We start from the raw sequence: 14,847 nt of genomic DNA on the forward strand, positions 1-14,847 counted from the left end.
GAGAATAAATATCATACAAATTTTGGAAGCAGTAACGTAACGTTTTTGATTACTCAGTATTTCTTGGGGGTGAACAAGTTTTCTAACCAGACTATAAAAATGGATCTAAATAATTTTAAATTAATAACTTTAGTTAAAATAATCTTAAAAATACCCTAAGGATTTTTAGAGCTATGATAAATATCTGAACTATTAACATTAAATGTAAAAAGCTGAATTAATGTTAATATCCTTCAATTTACAAGGACAAGGGAAATCAGAGGGGACGTCAACAACCTGGGATTATTCCCCATCCTCCAGGTGAGGGGGCGGGGGTTTGAAAGAGCCAGATTTTCATCCTCAACTCTGAATTCCCCTACTTGGCTGAGGCAAGGTGAGGCGAGACTCTTGCTTTTAAACAGTTTTTGATACAACTCCAGGTTTTTATTTCCACTAATGAAAGTATGAGAACTCAGTAAAGACTAACTATAGCCAAATTAAAGATAACCAACGCTGCATTTTGTGCAAAGCCTACACAAAGTCATATACATGCACCATGAAAATAAAAAAGGAACACATGTACATCTCTGTTTATGCTTGAATAAGAGATATGAAGCGTTCATGTAAATCAGAACCACATTATCCACTACTTTTAACTCATGACATTTTTATACTGAACCCAAAACATCTCAATATTGACACTACAGACTAGACCAGAAATTTAAAGAACAAGATCCAAGTTTTAACTAAAATTGTAATTTGTTAGTGACATGGATGGCTCTAAACGGGATGTTTTCAGACAACACGGTTAAAGACTGGTTAGTAATTGTAGCCGCTACCAACTTTCCTCCTTGTAAGCAGCCTACTCTGGCATATGATTTTCTTTCTGAAACCAGTTTTGCACTTTTTGGCAGTATAAATGGGATATACACAACTATCACAAGTTTGGATGGTCCTCTATCTCTCCATATAGTAAGAAAACCCAGACAAGAGTGCATTGCCCCCACAGGCTGCTTGCTCTTTGTACATGTCCTTCAAGCTACCTATCCCATTCCTGACACAGTAAGGGATAACCACCTAGATATTCCCAGAATGGACTGGTACAAACATAGTGATGTAGGTGTGGACAGAAAGTTTGTTGACAAATGGGAGGGCCAGGAAAAAAAAATTCAGCTGTGCAGACAAATCAACCACATAATTAAAACTAGATCACATAAGCGTGACACACACTGGTTGTATTTCTCACATACACAGGGCCTTAGGAACTTTGCAATTCATTTAACTGGAGCCAGGAAAATACAGACCATTTCCATGAATGTAAAGCCTCAACATTAACAATCATTTAAAACTTTCTAGAATTAAAAGGGGTAAACTTTTCCACAATATCAAAAGTAATCCATCCACATTACACACTAACCATCTGCAAAACTGTTTTAAATGAAAAAAAATCTTTTAAGAAACTATTTTCTTGTATATTTTCTTTAAAAATACAACAAACTGTAGAAACTCCTCACTTTTTCCAAGTCTGCTCTTGAAATGAGATCACCCCAAGCCAAGTTTCAATCTGGAAAAAGTGTTATACATCTCTAAATAGAGAAACAGCTAATAAAAATATGCTCATTGACTATAATGGAACAAAAATATTCCAGCTTGATCAGGATGCATGGTTTGTTCAAATTTTTTATAATCAAATGACCAGAAGTATCTATGTAGTGCTCATAAAAGGGTAAATTTACCCTAAAAACTCAGCTTTTGCGCAAGAAACTGTGAGGGATATAAATGACCTCCCTTCCTTTAACTAGCAGGCAAGCAAAAGGCTTCACCTGCCATCTCCCAGCCCTACCACTGCCACTCTGTATCCTTTCCCCAAGGTTTCATTGGCCACTGGAACGCTGGACAGAGAATCATAGGGAAAGAATGATTACTTTCCCTGCAGTGCACGGTTCTTCAATATATTGTACTCAGTGTGGATCCTACTGTAGAATGGGCATGCACCTCATGCCCAAAAGATTAATATCTTCTAAATAGCTCGGTCCTTTGACACCATTTATGCACCCTATGCCTCCCTGTGGTCCCACACAAGGGCATAAAGGGCAGGACAGCCAAGACCCTCCCTCAATTCAAAACCCATAGTTGCTTAGGACTCCCTAAAGTGGGTACTGAGGATGGGTCACTCGAGCCACACTGACTACACCTTGGGAGCGGGATGGAATCACAGTCACTGTAGGTAAGTAACTGTTCTTTCTTCTTCAATTATGTGTAACTGGTGACTGGAAAGCAGTGGCCTCACTGGATGGTGGGAATGAGGAATTTCAGCTATATTACTCAAATAATGATTGAAGTGCTGCTCTCCCAAACTCAGCAGCTGACCTAGTTGCTAAGTCAAGGATGTAATGTTTGACAAAGGTCAGGGAGTTGCCCAATGTTGCTACCTTGCAGATCTCAACATATTCCTGAAGCAGGCAGAAGACAAATGCCTGTGTCATGGTGGAGTGAGCCTTGACATTTGGAGGAGAGGGTGGCCAGAAATCTGATAAACAAAGATGGAAATACTGTGCATGTTCCATACAGATTCTCTGTGATGAGATGGCCTGGCTTTTCAAAGGGATGGACGTAACCAGAAAGAGACAAGGGGACAGGCTTAAAAGGCTTGGCCCTGTCAAAATAATAGAGTATGGCTCTGGAAATGTTCATAGTACTTAGCTTCTTTTATCCTGTATCAAGTCAGATTTTGGGCAGATTGATTGATTGAATAGTTTAGGTGGAATTCTGAGACCAATTTAGGAATGAACCTGGGATGCAGATATAGCACAATTTTGTCCCTGTGAAAGAACATATAGGCAGGTCCAAAGTCGGATCTCTAACCAGTGGTTAAGCATGCAGAAGACTTTTGAGAAACTTGGATACAGTTGGGGGTACAATGGAGCATGACTGAACCACAGACTGATGTGCTGATATTCTTGCGAGGTGAACCATGAGAGCAGGCCAGCATGCTTTAAGTGTGGCATGTAGTTGACAATCTTAGGTATCGGGGCTTCTACTAGGTCCAGACTGCATTGGACTGTCCATATGGAGAACTTCTTCCATTTCAAAGAGCACCTCTTTCCTGTATATGACTTTCTGCTCTGTATGAGAATTTCCTGAATTGCTGGAAGCAGTCTTTGTCATCAGTGGTCCATTAGTGGTCCATCAGCCAATATTCAAGTCATCAGGTACAATGACAGTAGGTCTGGGTGCAGAATCTGACCACGATTCTGTGATATTATGCCTGGGCAGCCTGGGAGATGGATGGAGTGCCAAATGGACACCTGCAATAGGTCTGAAAGCCAAAACTGCTTCAGCGAGTAAAGCGTTCTGAGGATGAATGTGGCCTTGCCCCTTCTGACCTTGGCTATCAACCTGGGGATCAGGGGGAAAATTGGCAGAAGTAGATTCAGGACTTGAGTCTATTGTTGCAGGAAGCAGTCTGGCAACGAAACAGGGCATTTTATTCCTCTGGAGCAAAAAGTTTGGGTATTTGGCACTGTTCTTGGTGGTGAAAAGATCAACGGTAGAAATCTCAAATTGACCAAATAGCAGCTCTGTGATGGATTTCCACAGCAACCACCCATTGTTGGCTACTGCAGGTCTGCTCAAGAAGTCTGTTAGGTTGTTGCTGATTTCTGGAAGAGAACGAGCCAATGGAGTTATCCCATTTGGGCAGCATGTCACGGCTTGATGGCTTCCTATCAAAGGGGTAATGAACCAGCTCCTCCCTGCCTATTTATATAGCGTATTGAGCATCAAGATCTGTACCACTGAGTTCCATAGGAGGGTAGAAAATGCCATACAAGCCAGTCTATGGGCATGAGCTCCAGGATGTTTATGTTTCAAGTCATCTTGGGACCAGGTTCCCTGGACCTACAAATGGTTTAGATGGGCTCCCTATCCTGTTCCTGGTGTGTCTGTAATGAGTATCATTGTCAGAGGGGGCAGAGTATTGAACATCCTTTCGTCTATTCTTGGGGTTTAACCACCAACTGCGCTCTCTCAGAACTTGGAGTAAGACTGTGACCCTCTTGCTCATGTGGTGTTTGGACAAAAAGTACTATCCCCTCAGCCAAAAGTTGTAGAGACCAAAGGTGAAGTTTGGAAAGTGGTGTCATTTATGTGCACACCAACGAGTGGCCTAGTAGACCTCAGCAAATCTACACTGTCATAACTGGACTTGGCTTTAGGTTGTTTATTATTGATCGGAAAGAGTGGAACCTGTCCTTTGGAGATAGGCTTTCACCAATGGAGAGTTGATTGTAGCTCGTATGAATTCTATCATTTGTGATGGAATGAGACAAAATTTAGACTCCTACCTCTGATCAGCCAATCGTCTAGGTACAGGTAAACATGAATGTCCTCTCTCCTTATGTGTACTGCTGCTAATACCACTAGGCAATTTGTCAAGATCATCGATCCCATGGAAAGTTCAAATGGCAGTGCTGGTAATGGCTGGGGCCCACTGTGCATCATAGGTACTTCCTATGGGTGGCTACATGGAAGTATATGTCCTGTAAGTTGAGCCGCTAATCAGTTTTGAGCTTGAAGAGATGGAATGAGGAAGGCAAGTTTTAACATCCTGAACCTGAGGTAATGTATGTATTTGTGGCGTCTCCACAGATCTACCACAGGACAAAGAGTCACTCTCTTCAGAAGAAAGAGGAAGCACAGAAAAAGAAGCCTCTTCCCCTGATTTGGGTTGCACCTCCTTTGGCTCTTAGACAAAGCACTTCTGCCTGCAATAGGTTCTTGTGAGAGAAGTCCCTGAAGAGGGAGAGGGAAATGGGGTGGAGGCAGGCTAAGGAATGAAATTTGATAGAAACCATCACCAACAACTAACCTGAAACCCTTCTTTCTGGTGGCAGACCATGTCTGGTGCAAGGAGCAAGGTGGTTTCCAAAGGTTACGTTCACTAAAGTTGCTCTGATGTGGCTCCCAACAGTCCTGTCAAATATGCTGATGTGCCACTGGTGCAGAACGTGTCACTGAGAAGAAGCAGACTGACACCTCCTGATGTATCTGGGCTATTTCCTGGGTGGATAACTGGGCTCTCTAATGCGATAGGACAGGCTCTTCTGTATCATCTGAGGTGTGTAACAGTATGGTTTTTGATAAAAAGACAGTGCATAGGATTCCAAAGGAACGCACGGTAGCCTTCAAAGAATTCAGATAATTGTCTGTGTGACCGCTGAGCAACTCCATCCCTTCACAGGATAGGTCCTCTATGGTGGCTTGCACCTCCTTTGGAATTCTTGACGCCTGAAGCCCTGAGGTCCTTCTTATAGTGACTGCCACAGCTGCTCCAATGAACACGGCTATTCACAAGACTCCTATCTTATGCACACAAGGCAAGTACGCACCTACAGTTGGATCCACAGTTATATACTCGAAGAACCTTAGATAACTTTACTCGGGCATGCCAAACTCCTTTTAACCGCTTGCCAATTTGGAACCAGCACCAAGACTTCTCCACAGAGCACAGGTGATGCAGAAACTTCCTATGCACAGCCATTTTATCCCTTTCTTCCCCTAATTTCTATCACAGGGTATAAGTGGTGCAAGACTCTTTTACCAGAGCTTTGCATAAGAAATGAATGTCATCCTACAAGCACACATTTAGAAAAAATAAAGGAAGGTTAGAAAAAGTTGCCATTTGCTTTCTGCAGGCATTCTAAATCACGATTTGGAAGATTTTTCAAGTTTACAAAAAAATAGGACTTGAAACGAGCAAATTTACTACTAGTAATTAAAATATTTGTCAAACAAAGAAACAAACCTAAAAGAGTTGCTGCATCAATTCCCAATTTTACACTGAACTTCAGTGTACCACTACGAATGGAAAGATTAATACCCACACACACACACACACCCCATCCCTTGGCAAATATCAGAAGCGATTATAAAGTAGATTAAGACCCCTAACACTGGCTTGAGAACAATGGTAAATCTATAACTCCAACTTCTGTTGACATCATTTCAACACACCTTCCTAATCTAAACTCCGAGTCTGTTTTGAAAATAAAGTATACTTTAGCAGTCTTTCCTTAGAAATGGAATAATTTTCATTTGAAATGTATACACTTAATAACATTAATTACAGTTATAAGAAAATGTAATTATCAACCCATAACGGGGTCACAGGGATGAGAGAGAAATAAACCCATCATGCATGTGTAGGGAAGAAGGTAGTTTGAAGGGAAACAAAGAAAGAAAAGATTACTTTATTTTATTAAGTGGAGTTGAAAACCTCTTGAGAATGCATGTGGGGGAAAAGTTAAGAATTATTCCTGTTAAGTTTGAACCTCATAGTCTTGACATTTACAAAAGTTTTGTTTTCCTCACTAACTGTTTTTTATTACATATCACAATAAAATACGACAGGCCTTAGAAAGTTTATTTAAAAAACTACTACTTTGGTGATCTGCTGATTCAACCCTCAATTGCAAAACTGTGAGGAAACATTGGGTATCAGGGATTTCTCCACAGAAGTAAACCTAAACACCATGAACTATTAAATGCAAGACACTTGAAGAGGAAGAAAATTTTTCACAGTTATAACAAGCTAAACCTTACCAAATTAGAACATTTAAAAACTTTAGTTCAGTCTGAAAAATGAAGGCCCAGTCTGGTATATTGGGGGCATGTCACTTTTAGGGACTATTCACATGCTTAATATTAAGCACGTGGAAATCTTTAAAGGACAGGGCCCTAAATACCAAAATTAACAGGCTAATCTGCAATGTGACTGAAAAGTATATCAAAAGCAAGCTTAAAAATTAAGAACTGCACATAAACACATTATTAAAGGTAGTTTAGGTTTAAAATATAAGCTTTATTAAAATAAAACACCAAAAAACACTTTTACTGTAACTTATATTAATATAAAAATGTTCATGATCTTTTAAAATTCCAACAAAAAGAGGTTTTGGTTTGGACTCAAACATTCCCTTGCAGCATGTGAAACCCAACACTAGAGCATACATAATACTATTTCACAAAAACCAGAACATGAAATAACTAGTCCACTTGCATTATCATCAAACACACAGTGGGAAAAATAAACCAAGCGCATAAAAGGGGGAAAAGTAAATTAGATTTTTAAAATGTTTTCAGTTTTAATACCCTAAAGAAACAGTTCCCAAACTGTGGTCTGTGGATTACCAGTGGCCCACAGGATACTTGATTCTCTGCTGAGAGCTGACAGGTCACAAGACACTGGCGCTCCTTGTTTGCAGCTGCTATGCTTCATTAAATAAATAATATTTTCCTAGTATAACTTTTCCACATAAATTATGACAGCCTCGTGGCAACTACTGCTATGTGATTGTTAATGGGAGGTGAAGTATCCACAGGAACCTATTAGGATATGGTCCACTTTATGAAAAACTTTGAGAATCTCTGAGAATTAAGGTTACTTAACAGGTAAAAAATGTTTGGTTTTTGTTTTGTTTTTTTGCGGGGAGGGAGGGTGAAGAGATTTGTATGTGGAGGGGGGATTAACGTATGAATTTTAACCTGACAATGTACTTTTAAAAGAAATTTTTAAAACATTTACATGTCACACAGATGAACTCTAATCAGATATCTAAATCAGATTAGTATACAATATGCACCTTGTTCTTTAAACAGAAACAGGACATTTAAAAAGCATACCTGTTAAATATGTTCTCACTTGCAGCGTACTTGTCCAGTCTTCCCAAAGGCGTCAACATTTCATCTTGTGAGACAAAGTCCAGGGCTGAAGGTATAATAATCACATCAGACTCTGAGCTGTAGTCATCCACACCAACTATCAGAGACATCAGAAATATTCCTTATAATCACAATACTTTAACACTAAAATGATGCCCTTGTCTGAGGACAAGCAAGTCTAGGCAAGAATCTCTGTCTCAGATAAATATATACTGAACCACATTTTAAAAATACTCTCATTTTCCTTTACAGTCATTTTCCTTCTATGAAGCCCTCTTTGAATAGGTCAGTGTTTAATCTCAAAACCTATTTGCTTCAACTTGCATGCCATTGCTCCAACTTCCCAAGTCTGAAATGTCACAAAAAGTTTAAAGCTGCAGTAGTTACACAATATTCCTATTTGCATACATCAAATGACTGTTGACTAATCCTCCGACTCTTCAGTCAACTCAACTTTTTAAATACATCTAGGATTAAATATTTCAGTTAAAATCTATAACTATTGAAAGGTGTAGTTTTTGCAGACAGTGTGCATCTGGACTAAGAAGCAATTAAATATTAATGCAATTAAAAATAAGGTCTACTAAGCACAAAACATAAATGCACACAAATGAAAGTTGAGCACAAAAATTAACTTCAAATATTTGCTGTAACATTATAGTCTGATATAAAATCTAGAAAATATTTCCCAATGCATCTACTTCTCTATAGAAAAATATACATCTGAAACATTAACTGCACATACACGCACACTTCAATCTGACAAGCAGCTTTACTGAGGCTGCATGTGGATGCAAGTATGTGCCTGCATAAAGTTACTGGGGCTGTGCACGGGAAGTTCTGCATGGAGCTGAGTGAAGGATGTGGCTTAAGCTAAGTCTCTGAATGTGTATAACTCCTCTTAGGGTATGTCTACACTATCCACCGGATCAGCAGGCAGCGATTGATCCAGCGGGGATCAATTTATCACATCTAGTCTAGAAGTGATAAATCGATCCCCGAGCGCTCTCCCGTCAACTCCCGTACTCCACTGCTGCGAGAGGCGCAGGAAGTCAACGGGGGAGCTGCAGCAGTCGACTCACCGTAGTGAAGACACCACGGTGAGTAGATCCAAGTACGTCGACTTCAGCTACATTATTCATGTAGCTGAAGTTACGCAACTTAGATCGATTCCCCCTCCACCCCAGAGTAGACCAGGGCTAAGTTAATTGAAGATTCAGTATAACAGACCAAGGACCCAATCCTGTAATCTTTACTTATGTGAGTACTCCCACTGAGCTCAAATGAGACTACTCTTATACCAAAAACCTGCAGGAATCCCAGGTCAAAAGTGTTACCACTGTAGGTCTGACATCACAGCACTGTATAACTACTTCCTAGTCTGTCTGGCTATTTAAGTTCTGCCATATAAAATGTTCAAGGCTAAAAACTTGGTATATCAGTTTAGGACTATATTTTTTAAAAGCAAAATCAGAAAAATAAACACACTCCTCTACTCACCTTTAATAAAATCATACTCTGGGTATGTCTACACTGCAATTACAAACCTGCAGCTGGCCAGTGACAGCTGACTTGGGCTCATGGGCTCAGGCTAAGGGCCTGTTTAATTGCAGTGTAGACATTCAGACTCAGGATGGATCCTGCACTGTAGGCCCTTTCGAGGTGGGAGCATCCCAGAGCTCAGGCTGCAACCCAAGCCTGAATGTCTACACCACAATTAAACAGCCCCTTAGCCTGAGCCTCACAAACCCAAGTCAGCTGCAGCAGGTCAGCCGCAGGAGTTTAATTGCAGTGCAGACACACCCTAAGAGTTCTGAAAGTTAGCATTTCAGGCATATAATTTCTTTTCAATATTCCAAATGCATGTATCCGTGATTTTCTGAATTGAATCCTTACACATTTTAGTTTGCAAAATGTACCTTCCTTAAATACCACACTAGAATATATTATTTTAACCTAAGGGAGTGATATTTTAGAACCTAATGATATTTACATATGAAGAAACATTGTTAAGTCATGTACCCATTCCCTACCTGGGTAATAAACTGCCATTCTGTAATTGCTACAGAAGGTGATGATGAGGAAATATACATGAAAGTTAATGGATGGATGAGCAGCAAATATCCTGAAAAAAAAGCAAAGTGGCCAAATTCTACTGTAGCTGAGAGTCAAATGTATGGGTTTCTTAAGGGAAATCAGGGAGAAAGGAAGAGAATAAGATTTGGGTAGGGAGGCAGCTGGCAACCAACTTACTAGGAGATCTAGTGCAGTAGCAGCGGAGGAAGCGTGGAGGAAAAGGTGGTGATAGAGTTGCAGTTAGAGGGTAAGAGAAGACAGACACTCTGCAAACATGAAGTCAGACTGGGTGGAGTGATACTGAACTACTCAAGAGAGGGGCTCAGGAAAAGATCAGCTGTGTAATCAAATGATTGCAGCACAAAGGGAAAACACTTAGCAACCTGTTGCTTACACAACTAAACAGGCACTTGGGGAGGGCAGAGGTGGTTGAGATTTAGGATGTGTCTTCACTACCAATGTTAAAACACGTGCTTTAACGTGGCTGTGCAGTACCCGCACCAGCGCTGGGAGAGAGCTCTTAAAAAAGAAAAAAAAAAGAACCACCCCCATGAAGGGAGTAGCTCCCAGCACTGGTGTAGTCTACACTTCCACTTTACAGCGCTGAATCTTGCATCGCTCAAGGGTGTTTTTTTTCATATCCCTGAGCAAGAAAGTTTCAGCGCTGTAAAGTGGTGGTGTAGACAGGCCACAGGGTTTCTTTTGGAAATAGGTCCTTTTCTTCACTGGGGGATAGGAGAGGAAGAGAAAGTGTACATGAGTTAACCCAAGGTAACCTTCAACTCGGCCTGCTAACTCAGGTGAAAACTACAAACTGCCTTGTCTTTGTCATGATTTTCCTCACCTTAGTTTATTCAAGTTAAGACTACACCTTCTTTTCATAGTGAAGATAAGGCCTGTGAGATTTTGTTTTCTAAGGATTGCTCAACGCATAGTTTTTATTCCAATTTAATTATATTGGTTTAGACCTAGACACCCAAGAAATAAGACATACCAGAATAAGCCCCTTTATACCGTTATAACTATGTCCACATTACCGGCTGCATCAATTCAATTATATTTGTCTCTAAACTAATACAGTTAAATCAGTACAAAAGCTATGGGTAGACAAGCTCTTACTGATTGTTTAAGTTGGGAGGCATTTGTTTCTCTTTTCATGCTATGCATTATATTTTTAACAGATGCATGGATGCCTAGATCCGGGGATACGGGATATTATGTCTAAACTGAAATAAAAAAAACTACTAGAATGCTCCATTAATATGGCAAGTCATAGCTGAAGCGATTAAGTGTGAATTCTTGTGAATCTGATTAGTCAGTGCCTTTGTATGTTGCACTTCATACACATAAACCATTATAAATGCCAAGAATTATGGAGGCATGGTAGAAATAACAAAGTTAAGACTGTGTGAAATTTTCCCTTTGACAGATTTTAAAACCTTTTCTATAGCTCAGTATATTTGCTCTCTCCATAAAAATTAAAAAGGGGATGCAGTCTTTGAAGTTACCTTGGATTTTTGAAGGTACAAATGAGCACTGACAAGTGATCCTGGGACAAGTAATAGCCCACAGAAAGTCTCCGTGACAGGGCAATTTTCTGCAATATCCTTGAAAAACCTTAGTGAACTAAGCTTAGCAATCTTCAGAATCCATTGTATTAACGTCAAAGGTTGATTATTGAGACACACAATAATATATAAAGGACTATATTGAACAAAGTCACAGACAAGAATGGTCTTTTGCGACAATGTGTGTGAAGTGGGTTTCCTGGGAAATATGTAAGAGAAGGTGAATGCATATTCCCCACCTCCAGTTATGCAAAAACCCAGCCTTTCATAGCTACGCCCTGAGGAGTCGGCCTTAGTCTCCTGATCACCTGCTACAGGAGGCCAGGATCAAAGGCCCAAGCTGTATAAAGAAAAGACTGAACTACTCATGGTTGTGCTAGTTCTGAGCTAAGGCTGTTTTGAATTTGTAATCAGACCCCACAAAGCTGTTTTCTTGTGAAGGACTGACTCCTATCAGACTCGTGGTAAGCTTATTAGAATGCATGTACATATTTTTTATTGTTTTAATAAGTTTTCTCTGTAATGCTTTCACCTTAAGAATAAAATGTTCTTCCTTCTAAAAAGAGTTGTGTGGTAACTTGGGATTGCTGGCAATTAGTTATCACAGCCTTTGAAAAGAAATCAGAGAGCAGATGCTGGCTGCTTGAGGCAGTCTGTCTTGCTGGGGATATCACAGTGTAGGCTGGGAACTGTGCAATCTGGAAAAAAACCAGGTCAGGAGGGAGGGAGACGTGTCTCTCTGTCCAAGAGAGTTGAAGGCTGAGGAGACAGGAGTCTAGAGTGGGTACCCTTTGTTGATTATGGAGGGGAATATAGGTGCCGGTACCCTGAACTGTGACATCCTCCCTTTTCTGAAGCGTAGGTCTCCATGCTCTCTAATTTTGAACAACCACAGCCTTTGTAATTCCCAAACTGCCCCAAACACATGCTGGTCTCCTCTATTCTACAGTGTAGAAGACATTTCTATATACAGTATTTTTGACTTTTGGTTTTGGTTTTTAATTTGCCTAATTTGCAACAGATACTGGGAACCTTGCCAAGAGAGGTTGGCTGATTTTACCAATTGCAATACCTATTTCCAGCTGTCCCCACAAACTAAGGCATCAGTCGCTTGGATAAGTTCCTACTCCTTTGTCCTGTTTGGAGGAAGCAAAGGGATGATCTACACATACGCTGCAGCACGTCTGGTGAAAACGCTCCATGCCGATAGGAGAGAGCTTCTCCTGTTGGCATAATAAAACCATTTCTGTGAGAGGCAGTAGGTATGTCAGCAGGAGAAGCGTTCCTGGGGACACAGCACTGTCCACATTGGCGCTTATGGCGATGTAACTTACCTCACTCAGGGGGGTAGTTTATTCACACCCCTGAGCAACATAAGTTATGCCGACCTAAGCTGTAGTGTAGACATAGCCAAAGAGGCACCCTTTGGAAGGGAGTATTTGTACCTGAAGTTGTCTTAAGTATAGAGGTTTCCACTAGAGCTGGCCAAATCACAGGATTTTCAGTTCATAGGAAATCTTCAAGGTTTCACTACGATTCAGAACAAAACCACATTTTTCTAAATTTGCCACAAACAAGGAATTGTGAAAAAATTTCAGTTTGAAAACATCAAAACATCTGCTCCCTAGGATCCCCTCACAGTTGCTTAGTGAAATTGATATTCTTGCCAGTTTCCCTGCTACAGCAGCATTGAAAATCAACAAGAATGTCAATTTCACTCAGCAGCTACTAGGGGCTCTGAGGTGCCAGGTGGTGCCAGCTGGCAGAAGAGTCTGGAAGCCCTGGGGTCCCTGGTCTGAGGAAGTCCATACGGTGGAGCTAGCCAGGAGCTGCAGACCCTGGGAGCCCACCCCAGGATTTCCAGGCTCATGCTCCTGTGGCAGCAGACCTGGAAGTCCTGGAAGGGTAGGGTTGCCCTGAAAATACAAACCCTGGACGACTGGAGTCCCGGGCCCCAGGTAGCCCAACACATGGGATCTTGCTGTCTCTCCGGCTCCTCTGGAGCTGGGGGGAAGGCAGCAGGGAGGCAGAGTGCCCTGGGCTCTCCTCCTGGCAACCATCTAGGCAAGTTTTTTGTCAATTTCACTGATAGAAGATGAAATTGACAAGAGCTATCATTTCAATCCCCCCCCCCCCCCAAAAAAAACCAAAGCTCTTTGGTAAAACTAAAATTTTCTCGTGGAAAAATTTGGTTTTGAAAAAAGGGCATTTTTCATAAGAAAATCATTCTGAGGGAAAATGTTCAACCAACTCTAGCTCCCAGCTCTGCTCCTAAGATACCTTTGTTAGCCAACAAGTCATTTATGGTTTCACCAGCTAGTAGTGTTAGCCCAGTGAAGGCTTATCAGACCATCACAACAGGGACTGCTGCAAAGGAGTCTTCATTTGTACCCACTACTTCTAGAAGGGCTTTATGGTGGGGACAACAAAGGAGGACCACCCCGGCCACTATATGTCCACTTATTCCACACACACCCAACTCCGAGTGCCTCCCCACTCACCCATCATCCCTGCTCTTTACATATTCCAATCTCAAAAACAACTTAGCCCTACCAGCCGCGCTCCTGATAAAAGTCCATCTGGTTAATACCATCCTCAAGTGCTGCATGGAACCAGCTTACCCGTGGGCACAGGGGAAAAAGATGTGCACCACAACTATGGTAATAGCTCCAACTTTTGAGGGCTCTGGCTCTCCACAGGTACTGCTAGAAAAAAACCCATCATTCTGTTGTCTGAATGCCTTTCAAGAACTGCAGCAACAATCATTATTATCAATTAAAGAGCAAGAGCCAAGCATTCATCCTGGCCTCCATTTTGAGAAAAATACTTAAGAAATGGCACTGGCATCCAAGGACTTATGGGTCTCTTCTTGCCACAAATTTTCTAGTCACTGCTTATCAGTGAGTTGTGCCAAAAAAAAACCAGGATTAGTTTGGGGTCACTGCAGCTCCAATGATGCAGTACAGAACAACCATGGACACAGCAAAAATTCAAATATAGCAGCAGTGTAGATACTGCACTGTTGGTACTAAAACCAATGCCACTCCACCAATTGAGTAACCAATGGTGCAATTATGGTCATTTATTGCTAACATGGATGGGACAACATAACTCTAAGGCCAGGTCTACACTCAAAATCTGAGTCCACCCAGCTGTCACTCACGGGTGTGACAAATCCACCTAACAAGCACAGTAGATAGTGCTAGGTCGACAGAAGAATACTTTCATCGATGTAGCTACTGCCTCTCAGGGAGGTGTATTAAATACACCCATGGAAGAACCCCTCCCGTTGCTATGAGTGTCTACACTGAAGCGCTGCAGCTGTGCTGCTGTAGCATTTCAAATGTAGACAAGCCCTACCTATGCTAAGGAATAGTGTTTTAGCCTAGCCCAGGTGAAAAGATGCAGCAAGGTTCTTCCAGCTGATAGGAGCTGTCACACCACCTTTGACTACATTTAGGAAATCAAAGCACTACTGGAAATGGCTTTCAGAAAAGGTTCA

The 14,847-nt window shown here is 41.2% G+C and overlaps 1 protein-coding gene across 2 annotated transcripts in view; it reads right to left on the reverse strand.

Annotated features, from left to right (window-relative positions):
• PPP4R1 (protein phosphatase 4 regulatory subunit 1) overlaps nucleotides 1-14,847 on the reverse strand; it is an 88,759-nt gene that overhangs the window by 58,196 nt on the left and 15,716 nt on the right. Inside the window, exon 3 of one of the 2 annotated variants that reach the window (XM_074944644.1) lies at nucleotides 7,663-7,747. In XM_074944644.1, coding sequence (XP_074800745.1) covers nucleotides 7,663-7,747 — 85 coding nt within the window. Of the gene's footprint in view, nucleotides 1-7,662; nucleotides 7,799-14,847 lie in introns of both variants that reach the window. The other variant, XM_074944643.1, reaches the window with a different exon arrangement.

Source organism: Natator depressus, chromosome 2, assembly GCF_965152275.1.
Source record: "Natator depressus isolate rNatDep1 chromosome 2, rNatDep2.hap1, whole genome shotgun sequence".
NCBI classification, from domain to species: Eukaryota; Metazoa; Chordata; order Testudines; family Cheloniidae; genus Natator; species Natator depressus.